Source organism: Amblyomma maculatum, chromosome 4 (genome assembly GCF_055883805.1).
Source record: "Amblyomma maculatum isolate TAMU_Amacu chromosome 4, ASM5588380v1, whole genome shotgun sequence".
Taxonomy (NCBI): domain Eukaryota; kingdom Metazoa; phylum Arthropoda; class Arachnida; order Ixodida; family Ixodidae; genus Amblyomma; species Amblyomma maculatum.
In genome coordinates this window covers 178,389,468-178,416,790 of record NC_139347.1, presented here as the reverse complement: position 1 = coordinate 178,416,790, position 27,323 = coordinate 178,389,468, and the positions used below count along the sequence as shown (strand labels likewise).

Genomic DNA, 27,323 nt, shown 5'->3' with positions numbered 1-27,323 from the left:
CATAAGTCATCCGCTCGGTGGGGCCCGGGGGTGGTGGTGGAACGACTGTACTTGTTGGTGGCGTGAGTGCATTCTGGACCTCTTCACGGATGATGCTGGCCAGAGAAGCTGCGCCAGGAGCTCCATGAACTTTCTGGAGCTCCTCGCGAACCACGGTGCGAATGAGGTCGCGAAGGGAGCTCATATCTGCCCCAGGATTGTAGTCGGTTCGGTCAGACGGCGGTAGTGTGGATATGGAATTCAGCGGCCGACCGTACTGGCTGCATCGCTGCTGTAACAGTTTCTCCATGGTCACAGCTTCAGCCAGAAACGCCGCGACGGTGGTGGGCGGGTTCCGCACGAGGCCGGAAAAAAGCTGTTCTTTGACGCCGTGCATCAGGTGCCGAACCTTCTTCTCCTCACTCATGGACGGGTCGGCGCGATGGCAAAGGCGCATGAAGTCTTCAACGTACATTGCGACCCCCTCGTTCTGACGCTGAACTCGAGAGGTCAGGGCACGCTCGGCATTCTCTCGGCGGTCACTGTTGGCGTACGTACCGAGGAGCTGACTTCGGAAGGCCGGCCACGTAGAGAATGTGGCCTCGCGGTTCTCGAACCATGTCCGAGCAGCGTCTTCAAGGCTGAAGTAGACGTTCCGCATTTTCGCAGCGTCGTCCCAGCCGTTAAACGTCGCGACCCTTTCATAGTGAGCTAGCCAGTCCTCGGCGTCTTCAAACGGCTCACCGTGAAATGGTTTAGGGGTACGTGGGGTCTGAAGGATGAGACAGGACGAAGGGGTGGAAGGGACAGTCATGGTACGGGCGGGCGGTGTCGTTGCCACAGCCAGAGTCTCTTCGTCAAGAGGGAAGGCCTCGGGGGACAAGCCTCGGAGCCGTCGGCTGGTACGATGAACCGGAGTGGTCACGAGAGGCGGCCGCGTAGGGTCGTCCGCAGGAGAAGGGATCATCGATCGCACCTCCACCAGTGTCACGACTGAAGTCCGAGGGAGCCGTGAAAGTACCACGTAGCCAAGGACCCGAGAATGAGGTCGGCTTGTCGTTTCGAACACAGAGTCACAGCGTCCAGCACCAGCGCGCCGCTCGTGCCAACCACCGCTTCGTTGTCGTCGGCACCAAACACGGCTGTCGCGCGGCGCTAGGCACGTGGCAATATGAAAAATAGATTCCCAGTTCTCTAAACTGGCCATCAACGCAGCTGCAGCCTTTACAAAAAAGTATTGCAGAAAAGACGCCAAGTGCTTTGTTAAATGAACATTTATTTTGCTGCATATAAACCACATAAGAGATGCAACAGATGTAGACGGATGCATTGGCAAACCTTGGAAAACATTAAGCGATGTGCACATTACATAAAAAGAAAAAACCAAGGCGAGAAACAACACTTAGGTAGAGAAAAAAATAGCATAACGTTGATTTCCGAATTATGAAAAATTATATGTAACAAAACAGGCATTATACATAAACTACACAGTCCCAGTCGCGGCTATCTTAGCAAGGGTAACTTGTATTTATTGTTCAGGGCAGAGAGGAGTACTGACGCTTGGGGGAAGGCCACACCGTTCACTCGTCGCATCTGCCGTGCTTCGCTGCAGTCCGTGGGTCCATGCAGTGCTGTTGGAAAAGGAATGAACGTGATGCAGAAGGTTGCAATGAAATGTAAGGCCACTGCACCGCGCGCACATCTGTGCATGTGGGTGCGTACTGAAGACTTGGTGAGCAGCAGTTATGGTCTAGAACAGAAAATCTGTCATTTGTAAAATTAATACAAAAGCTACTCTTGCAACGTAGAGGTCAGGAAATGCAGGCTAACTGAACCTATCTGCAATGCATTTTTACAGTGAGTGAAATAACAGCTACTAAACTTACAATATTCCTCAAAAGCACTGAACAGCTGAAGCAATGAAGCTTGCAGCGAGACTGCAGCCATGAAATTAGGAGACGCCTGCTTCTGGGAAAGAGAGCAATGGTTAGCCTTGACCGCCTAGTAAAGAGCAGAGACATTAGTCTGCCAACCAAGATCCGTATAACCCGTGCTATGGTCTTTCCAGTTTTGATGTATGGATGCGAGAGTTGGACTGCGAAAAAGGCTGACCGCCGAAGAATTGACGCGTTTGAATTGTGGTGCTGGCGAAGACTCTTAAGAGTTCCTTGGACTGCCAGAAGATCAAATCAGTCGATATTGTCGACCATAAACCCTGACTGCTCATTGGAGGGTCAAATTCTAAAGTTAAAGCTCAGCTACTTTGGTCATCTGATGGGAAGAGAGGAGTCGCTGGAGAAAGATTTGATGTTGGGAAAGGTTGAGGGTCGCCGGAGAAGGGGTAGGCAGCGAACGCGATGGTTAGATGGCATCCTCGAGGCATTGCAGATGAAGCTATGTGATGTTAAGAAGATAGTGAGAGACCGGAAAGCGTGGCGTGACATGGTCCGTAGGGTCACGAAGAGTCGGACACGACTGAACGCCTGAACTGAACTGAACTGAATTTTAACGTTGTCCCGCTAAATGCAACGCGACACCACACCAAACTAGCCTTTCGCAAAACCGCGGCCTGGCCTCACCGCGGCCGGCGAGCACACCATGTTGGCTTGCCCTTCATATGCGACTTTCTGAAGCGCAAACCGCCGTGCTGAGCTAAACTGCCCGAAATGCCTCGCAGTTTGACAAGAATGAAACATTTCTCACCTTACGATTGCCCTGTTAAACGCGACACCACGCAAAACTAGCCGTTCGCAAAACCACCTCACGCCATGTCACGTCACCGCGGCCAGCACGCCTTGTCATGTTTGTTAGATTGCCCTTCACGCGCGACTTTGTAAAGCGCAGTCGCCGCCGTACTGAGCTAAACTGCCTGAAATACTGCGCAGTTTGACAAGAAAGACAAGAATGCAACATTTTTCACATTACCGTCGCCCTGTTAAGCGCGACACTTCGGAAAACTAGCCGTTCAGCAAACCGCGTCAGGCCTTGCCGCACCGGCCGCCTAATAGACCATGTTGGCGCAACGGCGTGCCTTGGTGGCTTCACATGCCACTTTCTCCAGCGTGCTGAAATAAACTGTTCGAAATGCAGCTCAGTTTTGCAGGAAGACAACATAATAAACCTCGCTGCGGTTGAAAACTGCCGGAGCGTCACGAACTGCGCCTGAACTTCTCTGTGCCTGAACAGCCGGCGCGCCTGTTCACAAGCTGCGAAACTTAATTGGCAGCGGCCGGCGTGTTCATGGTAAATTGCTTCAAATGCAGCGTCGTTCAGCAAAAAACGTTGCTCACCTTAATGTCGTTCCAAACTGCGGTCGTTCCGCATAGCAGCCCACGAGAGATACAAATATGCAGTCTGTGCCGCACATGCGCGGCGAGACAGGAGCAGACAACCGCTCGCTCCCTTCGACAACTTTCTGTCCCCTGCACCGGCGGGCTACCGCTGCAGCGAGTGCCGTCGCGCGCGCGTCCGCGCATGGCCGCGCTGGTGCCGCCATCCATCAATCGGCGGCAGCGCAACAAGTCGCGCGTCATTTTCTGGAGCCAGTTTTCGCCGAGTGGTCGCTCTTTATCAATCTCTTTCTCTATTCAGCCACCCAATTTGGCTCCGACCCTGCAGCAGGCTCTTCAGGAGCAAGTTGCTGACCGCTTCCATCTGTCCACACGCAATCAGTTGTCACTGCTGTTCCTCTGGTTTACGCCCACGTCTTTCTAAGACCTGTCGCCGTTCAGACGAACTGTGACGATGTCATCCCAAGGCCTGTCGCAGGTATCTTGACTTACGCCGACATCGTTGCACGACCTCGGCCGCTAAGGTATATTCTACCGTCAGTACCTATGCAAGCGCCATCAGCCTATTTTCGACCGGCTCCAAGACGACAAAATTCCTGGCACAAAGCAGATAATCGGCCAATTTGCTATACTTGCCGACTGGCTGGTCATTTTGCCCGGTATTGCCGCAACAGTCCTCGAGTGTCAGTAACTCCTACCCAAGGTTCTCGGTACTCGTCATTGACACCTCAGTATTCCCCATCTAATGATCCTGCAGCAAGCCGTCATTTCTCACCAGACATTCAGCCTTCTCCAACCGCCGTTCCTTCTCGTCACAACGCCACTCCATCTTTCCGATGCGACGCAGACTGAACGCTTCTCGTGGGGAAAACTACAGGCCGCAGTTTCCGAGGCGAGTCCTCATCTACGTCTACATCTACCAACAGCCAACTTTATTGAAGTCATCTTAAAGCAGCGCGAAAACACAGGACTAAAAGGAACAGGAGACGACACAAGCGCTTTCTAACAACTGAAATTTTATTTATAGAAAGGTGCAGTTATATAGGAACCAACCCAGATAAAATCAAGACGAGACACGTGAAAACCACCGCGGTGCCCTTTTAGAAACAGTGCGCGTGCGCAAAGTCAGGATTGAACACTTCAACACAACTAACAAACCTATCAACCTCCCACATGACAAACACCCGCTAACACCTCATCGCTAAATATTCACCGAGAGCGTGAATCTCTTTTTCTTCAAGATTAACGGAAGGTGTAGCTACGCACGCGTCAAACTCTTTGTTTATCAGAAACGCCTCGACCAGCTCTCTGCATATCCGATCAGGGTGACTGAACAAGACATTGGTCCTGTTCAAATGGGGGTAACAATCTTCACACTCCCGGCAATGAGCGGCAAGGTTGGACGACACAGCTCCTTTTACTGATCTGCGGTGTTCAAACAAGCGCTCATTAATACAACGGCCTGTCTGACCAATGCAAGATTTTCCACATGAAAGCGGGATGGAATATGCCACAGCCGTGTCACAGTCGATGAGCGGTTTCCTGTGCGCTACCGTGCACTTCATCCTCGCCTGGGCGCGTTTGGTCGAGGGCGTTTCTGTATTGGCCCTCACTGATACTGGTGCTGCGATTTCGGTAATGGATGCAAAATTTTGTTGCTCAAGACTTGCATTGCAGGACGTTCGTTACAAACAGCCAGCGTTCAGCAAATAAAGCCTTTAGCAGCATGTACCGCTCGAGTAGTGATCCAGAATTGCCTTTATATTATTGAGTTCCTCGTGCATCCAAGTTTCAAACACACTCTTATCTAAGGCTGAGATTTCCCGGCGCGTCACGCCGCTATAATTGATTTTGCTCGAGCTAAAGACGGGTTGTCTGCGCTGCCCGAGCCCGTGACAGACAACGCTCCTTTTAGTCTATGCGCTAAAGCGGTCGTCGGCGACGAAATCGACATTCCTCCCTCTGTTTCCCTGCTTGTATATATCGCCTGTGACAGTGTAGGCGACCAAACTGTCATGATCACGCCAGCCCATACATTTCTGCGCCGAAAGTGACTTCCGTTGCCCTGTTTTGTATCACTTTTTCCGCTGGCTCCTCGGCGCCATGGGGCTCTCATTTGTTTACTTACCCCACTGCTTGGTGCCACGGTGTATAAAGCGTAAAACCCATCGCATCTGTTCTCCGTGAAGAGACAGACGACGCGCCGCACCTCGCCATGACTGCGCTCTACCCTCCACTTTCTGTACCCGTTACTTCTTCCATAGACCTGATCCGCCACTTCATTGACGCCACTTCTGGCTTTACTTCAACACTTCAGCTCCTCCTTCCACTTGCACCAAAGTTCCCTGGGCCAAAGTTCAATTGCCACTAATCGGTTCGAGACTGGAGCCCACGCACCACTGCGGCAGTGGCCTTACCATGTGTCTGCAACTGATCGCCAGGTTATTGAAGCGCAAGTAGACCAGATGCTCAAGAACGGTGTCATTCAGTCCTCAAATAGCCTTGGGCTCCGTCTGCTGCGCTCGTTAAGAAGAATGGCTCCATGCGCTTCTGTTTAGATTACCGCCGACGTAATGAGGTTACGAAGAAAGACGTCTATCTTCTTCCGCGCATCGACGACACGCTGGACTGTTTGCAAAATGCTGAGTTTTTTTTTGCCTCCCTAGATCTATGTTCCGGGTACTGACAGGTCCTGATGAAAGCAGCCGACCGCTCTAAAACAGAGTTTTGTTGCTTCCGACAACTTGTAGGAATTTACCGTTATGCATTTCGACCTTTGCAGTGCTCCTCGACATTTCAATGACGGACAACATTTAGTGTAGAGTGAAATGGAACACCTCTTTTTCTATCTCGACGACATTGGCATCTTTTCTCCTGACTTCGACACTCACCTCTACCACCTGAAGCACATATTGAACTACCTTTGTGATGCCGGCTTGCAGCTCAACATATAGAAGTGTCAATTTGCCATACTTTAACGGACCATTTTAGAGCACGTTTTCTCCAAAGAAAAGGTTTCTCCAGGCCGGGCCAAACTTCGTGCTTTCGCTACTTTTGCCCCGGAGATCCATCAAAGCACTACGCAGCTTCCTAGGCTTGTGCTCGTACTTTCGCCGGTTCATTCCAAACGTTTCTTTCACTGCTGACCCTTTGACACAGCTTCTGTCGGTACGTTCCGGTTTTTCGTTCTGGTCCCGGTCATGTGACGACACCTTCAATGCGTTGCACCGCAGCCTCACAACACTACACGTCTTGCGTTACTTTGACCCCACGGCCCTTATGAACTAAACATTGAATCAGGGGTGTTGGTCTGGAAGCTGTACTCGCTCATCAGAAATCTGGCTTTGTTGAATACGTCGTCACCTGTGTATGTCAAACACTCACGAAGGCGGAGTTAAATTAGTCGGTCACTGAAAAAGAGTGTCCTCGACGTCGCAAGCCCTTCCTCATCGTTCTGCTGGCGAGTTGCAGCAGTTACTTTGCCCACCACGACTCTTTGTGGCGTCAGTATTTATTTGTATACGGCCCGCTCCCGTACACTGCTGCTGCAAACCGTTGGGCCATCGTCGCGGTTAACCACCTCACGAGATATGCAGAAAGTGCTGCCCTTCCATCTGCCACAGTGTCATACGTAGCCTCACTAATTTTTCAGCGATTCGTCTTTCGCTACGGAGAACCTTGTGAGCTTTCAATTTTAGTCGGGCTGCTGCGCTCGGCGGATGCTAATGGGTAAGATTACTTTATGGCAAATGTACTTAACACCGGGCAACTCCAGTGAAGCAAGGGCCATGAGATGCAGAGTTCTCGAAACATCTCATATGCATCCGCAAATACGTTCAAGTGCTTATGCGGGGCCTTCGCCATCATTTTCCATCGCGCTTGGAAGTGCCAGACTATACGCAGTACTCGAGATAACTACACTGATGCAGACGCTGCTGCGCGTATGCTTCATCGAAGGCTGGCTCTCTCTGTCTCGCTTACAACTCGGTGCGGGCTTTTTATTTCTTCTACTTTTTTTTAGCTGACCAAACTACTATTTCTAGCATCTACTCAATCACCGGATTAGTGAAATTTTAGGGGGAAAAAGCGCATTACCTTCTTCTTCTCTATGTACACAAGGGGATGAGTTGTCCCTGACTTCCACGATTCCATCGCACATGGGAACGGAGGGAGAAAGGGAAGGAGGGAAGGGAGGGTATAAGTCATGACCAGGGCACCACACGGGAAGTGAATATTGATTGACGAAAAAGCTGCTCACGTGTCTAGACCTTGGTAATGTGTGAATTGATTCTCCTTTCGGTACGGCCCCGAGCAACGGAGCACGAAGGGCCAAACAATTACGAGTAAAAAGCGATTCTAATCAGACTGTGTGGCTGAGTGTTTTCTGCTACAGAGGCGTGTGCTTGCTGCCTGTGCTTTGTTGAAATTCATGCGCAAAGCCCTGTTGTCTTCTTTTAACTGTCATTTATTCCTTGTCATTGAGAGTTGCATACTATGCCATTCAGCGGTCAATAAATGAACGTAACTAACGAAGTATCGAAAAATGTGTAACTTTATTGACGCTGTGACTCAGGATCTGCAGTATAAGACTCAGTGCTACATCACAAGAGCAAAACGAAATTCTCTGGGCGTACGCAATGGCCTCATGTACCGAGATACTACGTGACATGCAAAATACAAGACTCTTTCCTGTGGGCTCCCTTATCGTCGCCAGGACATCTTTTTCTTGCTGTCCCGAATAAAACACATGGGTGCTTTTTGTTCCTCTTAGTCGTTCTTCGAATCGCTGTCCACCGGTCTGGATGAAGTGGAATCCTCTTCGGACGAATCGCCATCTATAGAACACCTGCGCAAAACCAAAACATGACCTGAAGCGGAGAGGCTGTTTATGCCAGCATGCCATTGCTTAATGTTTCAAAAACTCGGCGTTAATACACTTCATGCATAACGACCTAGGTGAAACTCAAAAAGTATCCGGATCAGGTAAAGGAAGCGTATGGACGGCAGTGAACGTTTAATGCGAAAGCATGACTTGGCTAATGCGTTGCGTGAATAGGATTTGGGGACAAAGCGTGACGAACAAACTATATCGTCGCCACAGGGCTTCGAACCCATGCAAGAACAAACAGATCAGTTTCTTTGGATCAGGATCGAGAGCAACGAAAAAGATTTTTGCTATCGCCGCAGCATATCACGCCTAATGTAAAACTGCAAAACGCTCTCGGGCTGTGTATTGAACATCGTCGCCTTCCTGAAGTTCCGTCTGTGCTACTCTTTCATTTAAACTCGGTAAGTACGCCGTACACGTAAGCGATCTGACCGAGTACTGCCGAGGTCCTCAAGTGTACTGTTGGGGGAAAGGACCAAGCGGCTTGACAGAAGTCGCACTGCCTTCGCAATAATGTACCTAGGAGACTTAAGTGCAGCCCTTTTTTCTGCTTTCAATATTTGGCCCTAGGTGCTCTCCTCGAGAACACGTGGGATGCTGATGAGTCTTGAAAGGTAGGGGCAGGAAGCCTTGGTTGCTGCAAAAACCTGCGAGTAGAGATGATATACGTGTTAATGATGCTCCCCCAAGGTTTTGCTCCTCATCGAGTTGAAATTTAATTTCGTCATTGCCTGTCTAACAGAACTGACTTAAAGAAACTAGACATGTTTACCATCTAGTCACTTTCTTGTTCCTTCCCAATAAAGCCCAATCCCTTCACGGCAGGCAGCAGCTGGCAGTAGGGATAACCTCACTAAAATATCCTGAAAGCATGCGACTGTCTGGTACGATCCAAGCTTCCCACTCGTTTGATCCAGCGAGCACGCCAAACAAGCGAACTGTGAATGAAATTGAACACAAACCACAGAGATGACTGCCATGTTCGAGTATTGGCTTGCGTCATCAAAATGAGACAAAGATCTCAATCAAGTTTACCTGCACTCGCAGGGAGCCTTGCGCAATGAAAACGAAACTTTCGGGAGATAAAAATTAATTGTGGTTTAGCTCTGGTTAACACTAGGTGAATTGCGAAAGCAATGGCGGAAGTTTTATTTACCTACTATATTGTTCTCATGTCAGGCCCTATCAGTGTAAGATGCTGCATTATTGGGGACACTTAAGCTCATCCTTTATTGGTATGACGCGAGAGCGTAAGCTACCAGCCCACATATAATGTCACCCTTCAACCAAGCCGTGTGGATGTGCCGGTGTGTCGTAGGAATAACGAGAAGGCAAACGGCTCTGGCAGGCTGATTCTTATATCACCCTAATTAAAAGAGCAACCCGAGTTGGCAGCTCCTGCCTGTGGCATAGGAGTAACGTGCATTTATATGTCATGCTAGGCTGATGTTTTATGAGGAAATCGTAGCTGCACCTTTTCATAGCGCAGCTGCCGTCATCCGATGTCTCGCTTTGGCTGTCATAGTATTGCTTTTTCAATAAAAAAGAAGTAAACGCATCACCTTGTAGCTTGCATCGATCAAAAGTTTTGGGGCAGGTTCCGGAGGTTACGCCATAGCGCAATTATAGCTTCGAAACGGTGGCAATAGCTGGTATTAGGACTTTCTATAGACTTTTGGGAAGTTTTCAAAACATGTTTTGGTCATCATCACATGTAGTTGGCTGCTGGACAAAGGCAAACATAGCCAGAAGGAGGCAGAGAATAAACATTTACTCATAAAAATATTTGCATGTCGTTGTACTCAGCGTTCCTTTAGTCGGTGATCTGCAGAAGTAGGACATCAGAAAGCTTCCGTATACAGCCATGGCTGCATGAACTGCATTTCGACAGGTGGGATACGCTGGTCGTCGCAATACGCAGATACGCGGACAGGTGGGACAGGATACGCTGGTTGTCCCAATGAAAAACATGGGCGCCTCATAGCGGGAGTCGGCAGAGCAAGCAAATAAAATTACTCTACAGTTAAGGTCACGCACGTAGGCTATCTGTGGTCAATTAGTAAACTAGTCCTATCACACAATGCTCTGTATTTACCGTATTGTAAGTAAGCAAAAAGCTTCGTAGGGAAGGCAGGGAAGGTCGCGGTGAACAGTGCACTCGTCGTCATGGATATTAATGCGCGAATACAAAAGGCTTAAATAAATAATGCATGTACACAGACTCGAACTGAGCGCTAGTGTTTTGTGATACTTTCTTTTTCATTTCTCACCACCATGTAACCGCTCTGTCTGCGCGTAGTGGCTAGCACAGCTAAGTGTCGAAATTGCGCGTCAGGACTCCAACTAAAAATACTCAGGTCATGCTAATGCGGGGAAATGTCCGCCCAAACAATCGCAAAGCTAAGTCTGCACTGGCTTATAGCTACCTCAAAGGTGTTTTTGCAACCAGAAAGAGAGAGGGCTGCTCTGAGCACAATGTTGGGCGTAGCACAATACTTTGGACTGTGATGCAGCTATGAGGCCACACCGGAGAAAATAAACCTCCAGGAAACAGCCCGCGCGGTTGCTACAAGGCGCCTCAGAAGGAGTCTGTATGTTCCCTCCCGGCTGTCACGACGAGAGTGGGGCCACACGCCAGCGTAGCTGCTTCGAAAAAATGTGCATCCAAAGGACATTTTATGAAGAAACAAATCGGTAGTGGCTTAGTTTGGTTAAGCCTGGTAATTGCGAAAACAATAGCTATGGCTACGTCTAGGTTTAGCTGGCGGTGTAGCTGGTTGTGGCGCTTGTGGTTATGCTTATGGTTATGCATCGATTCACTCTGGCCACGGCATATGGTTCAACTATTGTTTATTGCGGGGTGCTACCTAATTATTCTATGTATAACTAGTAGCGAGGCAAGGAGTGCCGTGGCTGCAACGTATACTTGGTTGTGAGTGAGGTGAAGGCAGAATGTACAACTGCCGCTCCGGCACCGGCTGACGTCATTCTTTACGACAGCAGAAATGAAAGCATCCCTGGAGACTGCGTTGGTTCCACCTGCCGCTAGGCCACTTCCTATAGTATCCAACGTTGCACCCCCGGGGGTAGCTGCGGCTGCAGCCCCATAATTCTTCTTAGCTTTACGAGCATGTGGCACAACTGAAGTTCCGTGGTTGGTAGCTACCGCCTCGCGAGCCGATGGCACGAGTTGGGGGCTCTGATTTTGCCGCAGATGGGATGATGTCATTCCGGCTGAAGCGCTCCCTCACGTAGGGAACGGGTGTTTGCCCGCGGCTGGCAGCTACCGCCTCATGAGCCGACGGCGTGAGTTGGGGCCCCTGTTTTTGCGCAGCTGTACTTGGCGGCGCACCGAAGGTCATGCTAATGGTCAATGGTATCTACCGCCTCGCTATGCGAAGGGCTGAAAAGGGAAAGTAGTATTGCTTTCGCAATAAAAATTTGAATCAAACATTAGCTGAAGATATGCATGCGAACGCCTTCGTAAACATCTGGCCCAGCAGACCGCTTCAAAAAATGCCGCTGGTATTAATGAAACCTCTCTTGTAGCCAGATCGGCGGAAGAAACGTGTAGAGCGAGCGCTGTAATGTTGACCCTCGCTATCGCTTCAGGAGTTGCGCATGAATCCAAGAGCAGTATTCAGCTGAATATTGAACTATAAAGTGACAATTAGGCGCAATGATTTCCGGTGTTTCGATGGCGGCCGCTTCGTTGGCTTATGAAATGTTTACGTACGGGTTCGCAGAAAAGTAAACATACAGTATTTCCTTCAGAGTCACCTGTGCCAACATTTTGATTCGTTATTTTTTCGTCGCAGGGCTGGTCAATATGCGGAGCCGAGTCTTATGTCATGGGGCGGGTTGCAGTAATGGGTGCCTCTCTACGTCATCTGTTTCCCCTGCTCTTTTATTTTTGATAACGTTGAATATTGCCTCAAAGCGTAAATGTTGAGAACAAAAGACAAAAAGGGTCGCTGAATAAGGAAGTCCTTGATTCGAGGAAGTCGACGCGAGGGAGCGATTACGTGGCCCCAGTATTCAAGCACCATATCGATGATATGCTGTTCGGGAGAGCCGACGTAGCCAGATGTTGAATTCGTCTTGGGCTTCAGCGCCTGGTAAAGCCTTAGCTTGCGTGAATATCTGCCTCAGTGTTTTCGGAAGGACAAATTAGACACCCGGTAAGTGCGAAAATGTAGGGCACCTCCGTCTAATAGCAGCAGTTAGGGCAGCCCCGATCCAGACCCTCCAAAACACTGCGTCCTCTGTCGGACAAGACCGCGTGGAAGGTTTACAGTATCTTGAGGAACGACAGCGCCGCGTATGTGGCGCCTGGGGTGTTCCTTTATCGTGATGAAGAGGGTAGCATCACCCATACTGAGGAACTGAGACACTGTTCGGAGCAGGGTTTCTAGGCGTGTATGAGAATTTTCAGCTTTGTGAACTCAAAAGGTCCCGTTGGACCCACACGATTCTAATGGATTTCGGGATGAAATTGTGTTTCGGCTACGTTTTTCGCACTCTTTCGCATTAAAATATATTACCAACTCGACCGTTTGGCAATACCAATTAGCTATTATATTTAGTATCCCGTTGCGAAAGAAAGCAAAGATTTCTGCGTCTATTTTTCCAGGTATCTCGATAGTGATTGAGGCACTCCTACCCTCTGACAACTGGTGGAGAAGATGAATGACGGCTGCCGAATGAAACGAGGTAAGGAAGAAAAGCGGGAGGTGCTTTCTGAAAACTAGTTAGTTGGGTTATGGGGTTTAGAGTTCCAAACCGACTTAGACTATGAAAGACGCCGTAACAGAGGACTGTGGGAATTTCGACCACCTGGGGTTCTTTAATGTGCACTATATACGCACAGCACACGGGCGCCTTGCTTTTCGCCTCCATCGAAAAGCGGCCCCCGTGGACGGGATTCAAAGTCTGTCCAGTTTCTGAAAACTCTTGATCAGTCCGTCATTCAGATTATGCAGACGGTGGCTTAATAGTAACTTCAATATTGCGCGGTCATCTATGATTCTAACAGCCCAGTATTAGTAGGGACATGACGTCCTCGGGCATGGAGCTGTCTGTGAGCCGTAGAACGGTAGTAAAACAGAAAAACCGAACATTCTTCTCACGTGGTAGCTGCATGGGAAGCTCTAGTTCTCCCTTTCGTGTCTATGCGGGGCGTGCGGTCGACTTTTCGCCTTTCCGTTCGGCGTCTCCGAGCTTTGGGGCCTTCGATCTCGGGTGCTGTGGGATCCTCTATGGGCGAGTCTGTATCCGCGGAAGACCTGCGCAAGGCGGAGAGACAACCGCATCAGCAAACAAGTTCGTTCTTTCTTGCAGCCTTACGACCGGTAATATCGGCAAACGTGACGGCCGACGTCGAAGAGGTTCTCATTCGCTTCAGTGTTTCTTTGTCTCCTCTGCGACATATAATGTAGGTATAAAATTTTCTTTTTTTAAACATGTTTGAATTTGCATTGATATAGCAAAAAAAGTTTTCACATTTATCAAATAGCGTCAGGATATCTGACACACCATGACATGGCAGGCGCAGGTTGATTTCCAGAGGGAAAACAAAAATACGCTTGAAACTCATCTAACAATAAAACAAAAGTACTGAAGCTTGAGGGCCTGGGAAAAGAAAAAAAAAGAAATGTTTAACCCTGCCAAACCTATGTACCCAAAGCAAAAGTAGCTGCACGTTTTGCTCGCCCACCTCTCAGTCTCTTTGCGGCAGCCTCTCGGCGAGCTACAACCACTGCATGATCGGAGTCGGCCTGTCATCTTTATAGCCTCTGAGACGCAGACAGTACACGAGGCGTCTCGAAAGGATAAACCATGAGGACTGCTGCCGGTAATTTGTCGAGAACTATTGCGTTCCATTGGCACCGCTTCAGCTTCCCATCGGACAGAAACTATCAGAATTGGCAGCTCCAGTCCTTGTCATGTTACGTAGTCTTGTGTTGTCACAGAAACTAATCAATAGTAGCCAGCATTGTGGCTTCCAAACTATCACTTGCTAGAGGCATGCCCGTGGAAAGGGACGTAAAATTAAACCAATGAACGTCGAGAGAAATGCGTGACTGAGGAGGGGGTGCTCTTACTGCTATGAAGATGGCTTTATCTCTCAGCAGTAACCGCCAATGGAGTTCTATACCTAATCCACGAGAATCCATCATTCAAATGCTTATTAGACAGTCACCTCCGTCATATCCTGTAATGCGCTTTGGATGTGGTGTAGGTGACAGCCCGTAAAATTGAGTCTCTCTGGTCTCCAGAAACCATAATACGAGAGAAGAGTTGCTTTCTGTAAACGCGTGAAATTGGAAGCTCGCCGCTTTTGGTTGTGGGAATAAATATATTGGGATTTGTGCTCTTTCAGGGCAGTCGGCCCTCTTACTTGCAAGCAATCTGTCACTGTAACCTTTGCTACGGTCGAAAAATGGATATCATCGACGAAAGGTGCATGTAACTACTGCTGAACCGAGGCATCGAGATCGCAGCAGGCATCACCGAGTTCTGATACTGAAGGTACAATGGGTAACGTCGGTCGAGAGTACTTGCACCTGAACAAAAGCAATCAGTTCAGTTCAGTCGTTCAGTCGTGTCCGACTCTTCGTGACCCTATTGACCATGTCACGCCACGCTTTCCGGTCTCTCACTATCTTCCTAACATCACATAACTTCATCTGCAGTGCCTCGAGGAGGCCATCTAGCCATCGCGTTCGCTGCCTACCCCTTCTCCGGCGACCCTCAACCTTTCCCAACATCAAATCTTTCTCCAGCGACTCCTCTCTTCTCATCAGATGACCAAAGTAGCTGAGTTTTAACTTTAGAATTTGACCTTCCAATGAGCAGTCAGGGTTTATGGTCGACAATATTGACTGATTTGATCTTCTGGCAGTCCAAGGAACTCTCAAGAGTCTTCGCCAGCACCACAATTCAAACGCGTCAATTCTTCGGCGGTCAGCGTTTTTCACAGTCCAACTTTCGCATCCATACATCACAACTTGAAAGACCATAGCACGAGTTATACGGATCTTGGTTGGCAGACTAATGTCTCTGCTCTTTACTAGGCGGTCAAGGCTAACCATTGCTCTCTTTCCCAGAAGCAGGCGTCTCCTAATTTCATGGCTGCAGTCTCCTTCCGAGGTAATCTTGGAGCCCAAGAAGAGAAAATCTGTCACAGCTTCCACTTCTTGTCCCTTGATGCTCCAGGACTTGATAGGGCAAGATGCCATGATCTTTGTCTTTTTAATGTTCAGTTTAAGCCCAAACTTCTCACTCTCTTCTTGTACGTGCATCAGAAGTCTCTTGAGTTCCGCTTCACTTTCTGCCATTAAAGTTGTATCATCCGCATATCTAAGGTTGTTGATACGTTTTCCAGCAATCTTCACTCCAGCTGAAGACTCGTCCAGACCAGCCTTCCTCATGATGCACTCTGCATATAGGTTAAATAGGCAGGGCGACAGTATGCAGCCTTGCCTCACTCCTTTCTCAATTGGAAACCAATCAGTAAGACCATGCCCAGTTCTGACTGTGGCCTCTTGCCCTTCATACAGGTTCCTGAGGAGACAGATGAGGTGAATTGGAACTCCCATCTCTTGGAGAGCTTGCCACAATCTGCTGTGATCTACGCAGTCAAACGCTTTCGCATAATCAATAAAGCAGAAGTAGATGGGTTTCTGGAACTCTCTTGCTTTTTCCATGATCCAGCGAAGGTTGGCAACTTGGTCTCTAGTTCCTCTGCCCTTGCGAAACCCAGCTTGCACGTACGGAAGCTCCCGATCCACATAAGAACGCCTTTTTTGCTGACATTTCTTGGATCAGCAGCATTCTAGCCTTCTCTAACCCGACGGCAACAATCCCACTCACCCAAACCTCGGGGCGATACATTCCACATTAACCTCGCCCGGCCTGAAAACAGATCCTAATTTCTGAAGACCCTCCTTGGAAATTATGCTGATTGTTTTTGCTTCCTAAAAGTATGGCAAAAGGCTCTTGACGAACATCGAATTATAAAAGATACAAACATCAACCCTCTCAGAGTAAATGCCAGTGCCGGAATGCCAAGAGATCCGGTGCCCAATCGAGGAAACGCTGCGTGCCTATGTCATCCAGTCATTACAAAGTACACGACACACACCGGTCGTTCTCGTAAAAATGACGGGTGGTTTAGCATGGTTAGGCCAAATGCCAATTAAGTGGTAGGCATTCTGTTTTCCACTTTAGTTTCGGACCTCAGTAATTCATTGCTATACAAATGTAATCTATCGTATTATGTGACACATATAGATGTGTTGCTTAGAAACGTGCCTTCATAACCCAAAAGTAGCGCGTCTGAAAGAGTATTCAAGCGTCCTGCTATGTTCCATTCCCTTGGCGAATGTTGTCCTAAATAGTTGTAAATCAGGTCCATGAGCACAAACGCTTTTACTTGGTGGCAATAAAGTGTCGGCGAAAGTTATTGCAAATACATTTAATAATTGTCTAGTAATTTCTCCTGGTAGTATTGTGCCGTATAATATAAGCATAGTTTTGCCAGACATACCTATTTTCAGCGTTTCGTTCACCCATTACGGTGAACGAGGAGATATCAGTTACCCAATTACTAAAAAATAGCTTAAGTTGCTACGTCGACGGCATACAGATTGTCCCTCTCCAGTAAGTGCCTAATGGTATTTCGTGCGTACATTACCTGTATTTTAACATGCCTTTGTGAAGTGCTGACTTTCCTAAATGAATGCATAAAGCCCGAATTTTATCATTTAAATAAAAGTAAAAATTATATAAAAAATATAGACCTATTCCAATATTACCCCCTTTTTTCTGAAGGGCTACAAAAAATAAAACTTATACATGTTTAAGACTTTTTTTATACGTAAAGCTTTTAGCTCCATTTGGACATATGAAATGGCGATCTACGGCGTTAGCCCGTCTTCATACAAAACTGTTTATTTTTACAGTAAGCTTAAATTAAGAACATTGTACTCAGCATTTGCATCGACTTTACTGAAACGTCTTGTTGCATCCTTCATTCTGTTTTACTTGATAAGCTTGAAACGTAAATTGTTGAAGGATACCATTTAACCCTTACAAAACCTTACAATAAGCTTCTAATTGTTGGTTCTTGAGGTTCCTTTTTTTTTTCTTGTTGCTCCTGATCCCGTCTCCTTGCTTCGCCAACAGAATTTTTCTAATGGGCCGAATCAAATTCATAAACTTCTTTAATCAAAATAAAAGCTAGCTTGGCCAGATGAACATGCACACAAAATCGATAGAAAAACAGAAGAGACCCACAACAAGTTAGGTCGCCCTTCGGTTTAGGACGGCTTGTTGTCCTAAGCGAGCGTGCAGGAGAAGGTCCGTCGTCTCCTCCTCTCGGGCAGCAACCCCCTGGCTACCCCCCGCCACTCGCGGTCTACGCACAGTCTCCCTTTGCCGCGAACCCACACCTGGCGACCCAGTGCAGTTTCTCGGAATCCAACGCAGCCGGGATCAAGTTCGCCAGAACGTCTCACCCCGGCCTTTCCGCCACTGCCACTCTCGCGGGTGAGCTTGAGAGTTCCGACTACCTGTTACACACACGAACGCACGTAAAAAAAAGAATAACGTACAGCCACCCTGCGGGCAACTGAAGGTACTTGTCGACGGCGTTCGGAGCCTCGCGCACTAAGAGTCCAAACACAGAGCGGCCGAGCGCTCTTCAATGCGCGAGACCCCTATACCCCTCAAGAAAGACCTAAAACAGATAAAGCGCTCACGCAAGGACACTTAAACACCGTAAGCAAAAACAAGAAAAAGGTCCACCCCTGGGTACAGGCGCCGCCCCGCCCGGGCGCTTCACGGGCAGGCCGGCTCCCGAAACGGTAGTAAACACACAAAGGCGCACAAAAAAGAAAGCCCGAGCAAACCTGCGCTGTTGACGACCCTAAACTTACCTTGATGATCGCTACCAGTATGTTAAAAGAGGGAAACGCAGCTCAGATTAAAAGCATATCACCAAAGGCACGCCTCAAAAAATATTGTTTTGTCGTTCTGGTTTATATTCTATATTAATGATATAGTAGATATGTATACAGATAAAAATACTTAATATACACAGATGATGCCAGTATGTTGTTCATCAACTGACTCCAGAAGCCTTCAGAACAAAGGTAACACGCCCTGCAAATCCTTCATGAATGGCCAAAACTAGAAAGTGTGGAAGAACGGTCTAGGTGGCAGTTCATCTCAGGAAAATAAAACAGCGCACTCCTGACACCCGGACAAAGGAAGAGACTACAACACAGCGCTGTTTTGTAGTCTCTTCCTTTGTCCATGTGTCAGGAGTGGGCTGTTTTATTTTCCTAAGGGAAAAACTAAACTCTCTCAAATCAATACGAAAGCTGTAATGTTTAGGCCCAAATCTAAGCACATAATCAGCACCTAACCTCGTTTATGACATGGAAAATATACCGCGTGTCCAAGCGAACTTTAACCAAAGGATAAAATTAAAACACTGAGGTAGGCTAGAGAAACCACTTGGATACAGCTGCTAGCCATCTGGAGCACCACAAGCAATTTTTTTGCAATTAAGGAATTAGTAATTAAGATATTGTTTAATTTACTATGTATTCCCTTTAGACAATAAATGTGATATGCAAATTTGGAGGCCACCTTCTGAAACCCCCCTTCCGTTTATTTCAGATAAAGAAAGTGTCACGTGTATCTCTTTTTCAAGCTCTAAAGAAAACCCGCGAAATAAAAAAAACAACACTTGGTTGTGGCTTAACTCTGTTTAACCCTAGTTCGATAGCAATAGCAAAGACTGGAGCTTCTTTTGCCTACTGCATTATTCCCCTATCACGCTCTATCATTTAAGGGGCTACATTATTGGGGAAACTTAAGCTCATCCTTTAAGGGTATAACGCGAGAGCGTAAGCTACCAGCCCACATATAAATGAGAAGGGTTCAATGGTTGTTGAAGGTCAAAAGTTACCTTTCTCGCGACGACGCGACAAGCTGTGGTCGTGACTCTACAGGCCAGTTCTAGCGTTAGGCCGATACGTTGGCTATGGATGCAGCGAACGTGGTGAGCTCGCAGCAACTTGCACTGTCACATGCACAGACTGCCTCAAGCAGACGAAGAAACCTTCCCAGACATACCGGCCTGCCGCTACAACGGCCCCCCTGGAGTCACGATTCAGCTGATTTGACACAGTGGAGAGTACCACAACCGTGGCGCACGAAGGCGCCAGTCAAGTGATAATTTTTGTATTTTGCGCGCTTTTGTTACAGCTTGGGAAAGAAATATACAAGCGAGGCTTTCTTTATCAGAAATAAATGGAAAAGGGTTTCAGAAGGTGCTCTCCAACTTTGCAAATCACATTTTTGTCTAAATGCAACAGTTCGTAATTGAGAAAAATTTCTTAATTACTAATAAGTTAATTGCAAAATAAGAACTGCCTATGATGCGCCAGATGGATGGAAGCGGTCCTAACTCAAATATTTTATTTTTTAACACTTGGATAAATTTAGCTTGGACACCCTGTAAATATCAGAGTTTTAAAGTACTGGCAATTATTTTCGCTCATAATACTCTTTGGGACGTACCTATTGAATCGTTTTTGGACAAGTTGTCGTTTGTAAATGGTATGATGTGGTGGCTAGGGCTTTTTTACCATATAGAATAGAGTTTCTGGTTTTAACACCCTCCTTTTTTACTACAGTATAAATACAGTGTAGTAGCAGGTACCAATCTACAGACAATACATATACTGTAAAAAATAAATTTGTTCTTGCACTATTTAACTTATCTTACAATACCTACACATCAGAATTGTTTCCGAAAGCAAATATAATACCGTGTTTGAACACTATAATTACGGTTTGTGAAAAGCTTTCAAAGAGGGGGGAACAAATGTGAAATTGTTTCACGAATTATCTAAGCTTACAAAGAGTACACACTGTTATGTCACAAGATGCACGTAACAGTGGAAGATGGTCATGCCACGAGCCAAGTATTCTATACGGAAGGTATCATACACGCTACCTACACTTCTATATCCGTTTCATAAATCAGATCGCAATTTTTATGCTTGTCATGTACAAGACGTTGGTGCATTTTTTGTTACTTATTGTTTATTAAATAACTGAAGAGCATTTTGCATATAATTTTGCGTGTTATTTATTTTGTATATAACAAATTAAAAGCCAATTGTTATTCTTTTCTATTTTCCTTTGTATCTCTGCTTTCCTTCTAAAGGCGTTTGTGGGCTGTAGTCAAGTCCCTTTCCCCAAAGGGACTTTTAACCGCGGTCTCCTCCACCATGGATGGAAATAAAATTATTATTATTAATATTAATATTACTATTATTATTAATATTACTAATATTGTTATTATTATTATTAATATTATTATTATTATTATTATTATTACTGTCATATATATTTTGTCCAAGGAGGAGGAAGGCGAGGAGGAAAGGCAGGGAGGTTAACCGGTAAAAGCGGTTTGCTACCCTGCACTGGGCGAAAGGGTGAGTCGATATAAAGGGTGTGGGTGAGAGAGGGATAGGTGAAGTAAGTACAGTCACATCAAATCACGTCACAGTCATATCACGTAACATAACACTAACATCATAGCCATTCGATCAGGTCTGTGCTTTTCATAAAGCTGAGCAGTGCTTGGGAGGCCTTCACCGCAGACGATCGCCGTGGCCCAAACCGACAGCTGCTGCTAATTAGGTAATGATGCGTGGCCTCAAAGTCAAAGAGAGCGCCTACCCAGAGAACAGAGCGTCGCATTGCTAGAACAACCTGAGCACTTCAGAAATTCCATTATGTCTGAATGTCTGAATACAAGCTCTTGTGACAGTGCATGAAGACATGTCTCTGAATTTTTGCTGATTATCGGCAACTTAGCAGAGAAAAAAATACGTACACTCTCCACTTCGTATCGATGCAACCTTTGCAACAACAAGTGCTTCTTGTTCATGAATCTAAAGATTCGGTGCTGGCATGCCGAAGTGAAAGAAAACAGTCGAATGAAGAGTGACTTCATCATCGTGGGTAGCCTCATTGAGTTCCATGTACAAAAGTTAGAATTTGTTCAGCCCCAGTAGCATTTCATCATTAAATGAATACAGTGCTGGCGGGTCTCAGATGGGGCATTTGTCTCCTATTTAAATGTTTGTTTTGTTTCTAATGCTGACGATCTTCTAAGAGGCTTTCGAGAGTACCGCAGAGTCGTCAGGGATAAACATTAAGTGACTACATGGACACTTTGCGGAGATGAACTGCTGTTTCTTGATCAAGTCGCAATCACACATAGAACAAGCCCAGACGAAAGAAAATATGCTATAGCTGCGTTTGCGCAACCAGCCAACAACAAAGCTGCCCCCCGAACTCTGGGGCACTGTGCGAGCTACCACCGGTTTGTTAGGTACCTTTCGCGCACAGCTGAATAAATTGACGAAGGTGATCAAGTCTGATGAGCTGTTCGTATAAGATACTCCTCAGCGTGAAGCATGCAACGAACTTCAGCAGGAACTCCCGCGAAAATCCCGAATCACACATACATACTGACTTAAGCAGTGTTATCGGCCACGAAGGAGTCATTGTGCAGACGTCCTGCTTTTTATCAAAGGCTCATCTGTGCAATGACAGAGTAGAGGCGCCTTTTGATGGTATGGGTTTCGTATAAATTTTCACTGTATTTGAATGGCAGCCTTTCATTGTTTTAAAATACCAACGTGCTTTGTATTGGCTTACAAACTCGAAAACCCTGTCAGGCCCACTCGTCTGTATAAGCTTGCGACTGCAAGATTACTGTGTCGCCGGGGTCCACAAATCAGGCTGCAAACGCTCCGAGAAGGATTGACCGTCTTGAGCCCCAATCTATGGGTCGCCGAATGAACACAGTACACCCATCCACGTCCATTCTGGACCTTCAACTTCGTGCAACCGCGCTCGGACCTTGCGCGGCAATGCCGTATCAAGAATCTGGATGGCAGGATTTCTTCACATCCCATCTAGTCAGGGGTATTCTCCAGCTTTTTTTCTGCTAAGTGAGCCATCGTGTACAATATGCGCCCAAAATATCACGTAACATGACAATATTCGGCAGGTTTCTCACGAGGAACAAATAGCTGGAGACTTCGTTTTTTGTCACGCCCTCTACCGAACTGCAGGCAACTAATTAAGGCCGCATTTTTTTGTTTAAACCGGACACTACGTCAAGAGTGGTAGTGACTGTAGCAACGTCAAAATACCACCAACGAGCCTTGCGAGGTTTGTACAGGTTATTTGACCACCGAGACCTTTCGAGGAGATTGGTACAGAACACAGACAATCTTGGCCCCTTCCTAACATCAATGCCCTTCAAAAAGTTGGTTATTAGAAGAAACCAGCTACTTTAGCCACTATGCTGAAGCGAAAGGACACCAGAAGTTGCCAAATTCCTTCCTTAAAACATTTTTCTTCCCTTCAGCGCTTCGGAGGTTTTGATTACAAAACCCATGACCTGCGTTTAGTGTCGAAATCACTAAGGTATAACGACGACCACGCAAATGACATCATTTAGGTTCCTTCACTGTAAGGAGGCCATAGCCACAATAGGGCCTGAAATGGCACATGCGTTTAACGCGTGTGGCATCGAAATCAAAGATCTTGTCTTGATCTTACTGGCACTACGTCAGGGCTATTGTTCCTGGGTACTAGATATGACCAAAGGCATGAATTTTAGGGCATTATGCACGGACTAGCGTATTTCGTGACTAGTGGAATCGGAGTGTCTTGCCTGCGAGTTGCGTTAGCCGCTCGAGCCGTCCTCTTACGGCGTGAACGCTGGCCTAACTTCAGTGTCTCGCGCAGTTTCTGGATAGTGGAGTCATCAGACGAAGAGTCCTCTGTGGACGAATCTTCATCCACATAAGGCCTGCCGGAAGACAGAAAACATTAGTTTAGATGATACTATGGCGGCGCCCAAAGCCAGCATGCTACCAAGAGGTCAACACCACCAACAAATAACAAACCCATCACAAACAGCAGACTTCCGCGAGATACAAAATGTATCAGCGTACTGCATATCAATGTGTGATCAAGCGATGCCACACGCTAGAACAGCAATTTAAGTGAAATGCAATTCCAGGCAGCGAGACGAGAACATGGTTCAGCCAAATAAAAGATACAAGATTTGATTAGCAAAATGATTTCTGAGGAGAAGAAAGGTACAGCGGCGAGCAGCCTTGTCGAAATCGTGCAGACGGCGCTCTGCGGAGCAAGTCAGTGACATCTAACGTTTGGCTCTGGGTTTGAGATACGCGTCCCGCGCTCATGCGCGGCAAATAAAAAGTATGCCTGCTCAGCGCCTCCTCTATAGAGGCGCTGGCCTGCTCATTATTTCTTCGTTCAGCCAGTGCCTTGCGAGTACAGTCGAGCGCGATTTGAAGGTTATCACGCGAGCGTCGACCAGCCTTGCGCTCCAGGCACCTGGCGGCCGGGTATGGAACAGGGCAAATTATGATTTTGCACTCCTCTCTTCCTTGTTCGCTGTTTCATACAACAACCATCACCACAGTGACAAACTCCCCGCACTTTCTCTCTATTCTAAGCTTTCCATTTGTTGCGATAAAGTATCCAATTTCAGATAATACCGAAGAATACGTTGTGCGCACAACGATCACTGCCTGTTCTCATAACCAAAAAAAAAAAGAAAGATGTCTAGGCAGGGAGTGGTGGCTGCTAAAGGAACAGCAAAAAGAGTGAGGGAAGCTCGCTTCATATCTCCCTGGCCTCGGCAGAGAATTCTGGGCCATGACGCTGTTCATGTTCCCGCTCGACGCTCGCGCGATAACCTTCAAATCGCGCTCGACATTACCTTTCGTGCTGCTGAGGTCGCACTGCCTGGATTTGTGAGGCTGTGACGGCCGCCAGAGCGTCGAGATGCCGCCATATGTTCTCCAGTGTAACGAGACGGCAAGGTAAGCAAGTGCGAGTGATAGATTAATACGCCTTCCTGCATGCGCACTGCTCATTGCTCCTGTGCTTTATCGGGGAAGAAGTCAAGTTTCTACATCTGTACAGATGCCATATGGTTTGTCCCTTATAGCTGATAACCCGGCCCAAAAACACGCTATCAAACAATACGCCTACAATGCGTGGCACGTGGTCGTAACCTTTAACAGGACAAAAACAGACACCAAACAACTATGCCCAATTCTCGCACTCTCAACCATGGCGCATTTTGGAAACGTGCGATCATCCTCACTTACTCCGCGGAGCACCGTCGGCGCGTTCTAGACAAGGCTACTCACAACTGTACATGTAGCAATTCCACTCACAATCAAGACAACCAGAGGACAGCTTACGGTACAGCAGCTATTTAAGACAGCTTATGTAGCCTGCACAACGCGTAAAGTGGGATAAAGAAATAGCATCTTTGAACAGGCCGCATCCTTATTCTAGTGAATTTTTCTCTGTCGGAGAAGAAATGATAACGCCTGAAATTGAGCCACCACACATCACAGTGAGAAAGCAGGAAAGTCTGCACTTTCCCCTGAGGGTTGTCCTGAACAAAGAGCAGTGTGCGCAAGCTAAACCCTGCCAGCGCTGTGGAAGCGTGGCCGGTTCGCGGTGAAACTGGAGTTTTGTAATCGGAATATGTCAAGCACAAGAAAACCACTGGATAACCAATGGAGCACGTTTTACTGCCCGTAACGTAGACGGCACTCATAAGCACATTGTCCGTCTTGAGAGCTAAATTACCTACCTATAGATCTACAGCCTCTACTCCTTACAAGTGCGCCAGCATACCTTAAGCACAGCTATGCATACTATATATGCACTTCGCTTTAGGAAAAAGTGAGGAAACCAACCTGGAGTATGGGGCTCTCATGTCAGGCATCTACTGGCTTATTTTTAAAAGGGATCTTCGTCATTAGTAGACAAGTAACGAAAAGAATCTTAATAGGAAGAAGAGGTTCAAATGGCAGCCAGAGCAGATGTGATACGGAAGACTAGATTGTGCAGCACGCACCAATGCTATAGGAAGCATACAAGTTGCAAGAAGGCCATCGCGAAACCGGTCTTTAAAGACCATGTAAGGAAGCGTCTCTGAACTGCGCAAAGCAACTATGCGTTCTTTGTCCAATTTAAATGCACACCAGCTATGGATGGCGTTGAAGGTTACAATACATCGCCATTTTTACTTACTTGAAAGTTACATCACAAGATCTATGGATACATGGGACAAATACCTCTCGTAGAGTAGTCGTGGTACTACAGGCCCTTGTATTATTTCAAAATTATCGTTCTCGAGTGAAAATATTGGCCCTTCGATTAAAATGAAAATTTGCCTTGCATTGCTCAGGGCGGCTTGTGAAGGCACTCAAGATGGTAAATGAAATGGAAGGCTTGCCTGGAGGCTGCGATGCTGGCAAAAGTTATCGTTTTCCCGCCTTTAGTGGGACGACGTGGGGCCACTTCCCCTTCAACTCGACTGCCTTGCGCGGCGTTCAAGTCTGGGGCATTCGATGCCATGGGATACTTTCTCGATGATCCTCCACGCGTGGGAAACCTGCGGACGACAGAAAAAGATGCCTGTCAGCAGAGATCCTGGTTGTAATTCGAGGCCTAGAGCTGGTAGCGGTTGGCAACAAGAGAGAGTCTGTAAAAGAAGCTGTTGCTCATTCAACATCAGTGTGGCACTTGCCTTCAGTAACTCGCACTTTCGCGGGCAAGGTTTGGCTTTGCTTTAAAATGCAAAGGCAAGCTTCCCGACAGAAACGCTCTGAAATACAACGCGATAACGTGTGCAGCTGGCTAGGTTGAAAAAGCTTCGCCGTTGCTGTTACTCGAAATTCTGGGTGGCATCATATTGCCACGAACTATTGAAATGTTTGTGTTCTTTTTCGATCGCCGCCGGCATGTGCAACCTTATCACTTTGATTCCAGCGCACGGGCCGATTCTGTATGCTTTGTTTGTCAATGTTCGTTGTGGCAAGATACTGCTTTATCATTTTCTGTGTCCCGCAAGATGCGTCGAGATGTGTCTCGAAGTTATGCTAGTCAGCGTTTGCGGCTTTATCCTGATATTTCTTAGCCGGCTTTAAAATGAATGTTGACATGCGCGACAGGTATTCTTTGTTCGACGACCAGCGAGCCCGTTGGCTGTTATCGCCGCCGCCGAATCGATTAGCTCTTTTGCGGGCGCAAGTCAGCCCAATAAAGAGTTTATTCCAGTGTCATTGTTTGTGTTCCTGTATATGCTCCCGCAGGGAACAGAGTTGCGTGAACGTCCGCCATCATGTTCCCAGCTGGGCGGGAAAGCCACTGCTCGTGCGTCCAGGGGTTACGTTCATGGGCTCTCTGCGTAGAGCGCTTGGGCTTGTTTTTTTTTTATTTGCGTACAAATTGCACTTGATGGTAAGTTTTCAAGCATAAAGCAGAAAACTAGTCTGTGATTTGCCAAATGTGTGCATCCAGCATAAAAAAAAGGAGATCTTCATAGGTTATCAGCAAAACTGTAGTCATGACATACTGACGAAAAAAATACTTGGAAATGACCTGCGAGATTTTCTTTATTGAAACAGGCAATTTGAGATGAACAAGAAATCTCCTTCCGGATGGGACATATATTATGGTGAGGCTACCCAAAAATAATATAAAATAATATGCCTCTGTCCATATGTGTATGTCCCGTCCTGTCTTCTTGCGTGCTCATCTTGAAACAAAAATAGTATCGCGACGAATTAGTTTTTCACAAGAACCGCCGTGTGTTCTGCGCGAGTTATGTGCGCAAAAAAAAATAATAGAAACGCATCCCCCTAGAACTGCATTGAAATCACTATGCATTGTGCTTAATTCATTTCAGCAAACACCAGTGCATTAAGCAGGCGACTCTGACCGAACATAGAAATTTCATACTCACTTGCTTCCGAACAACATTTTGCATAATGTACCCCTTTGCTAAATGCAGTGAAAAAGGCATCTTTAAATTACCTTGAAAATGCTTTCTTTTTGATAATATTAACCTTCCGCATTTTTATTGAAAGTAGTATCTTTTTATCTCATTATCAAATAAAAATATTCGTTGGTTAATGTTGTAGAATTTGCTGGTTGCTTCATCCTTGCTCTTCGGAAAAAGTAACAATTCACTTTATTGTTTCCTTTGCACTCTAATTTAT

General features: G+C 46.9%; 1 protein-coding gene across 3 annotated transcripts; it reads right to left on the bottom strand.

Moving 5' to 3' along the window:
- Positions 1 to 7,445: 7,445 nt before the first annotated feature.
- LOC146193562 (uncharacterized) lies at positions 7,446 to 26,032 on the bottom strand. 3 transcript variants are annotated; one of them, XM_084600110.1, is made up of 6 exons: positions 25,850 to 26,032; positions 25,556 to 25,714; positions 22,937 to 23,074; positions 13,287 to 13,442; positions 8,677 to 8,804; positions 7,446 to 8,115 (listed from the first exon to the last, which is right to left on the bottom strand). In XM_084600110.1, exons 2-5 carry the CDS (start codon positions 25,675 to 25,677, stop codon positions 8,711 to 8,713), a joined length of 510 nt encoding a protein of 169 aa, XP_084456236.1. In that variant the 5' UTR covers positions 25,678 to 25,714; positions 25,850 to 26,032; the 3' UTR covers positions 7,446 to 8,115; positions 8,677 to 8,710. The 3 variants fall into 3 exon arrangements, with proteins under 3 accessions (XP_084456236.1, XP_084456238.1, XP_084456237.1); XM_084600112.1 differs by lacking the exon at positions 8,677 to 8,804 and having other exon boundaries at positions 25,850 to 26,028; XM_084600111.1 differs by lacking the exon at positions 25,850 to 26,032 and having other exon boundaries at positions 25,556 to 25,771.
- Between the last annotated feature and the right edge of the window lie 1,291 nt (positions 26,033 to 27,323).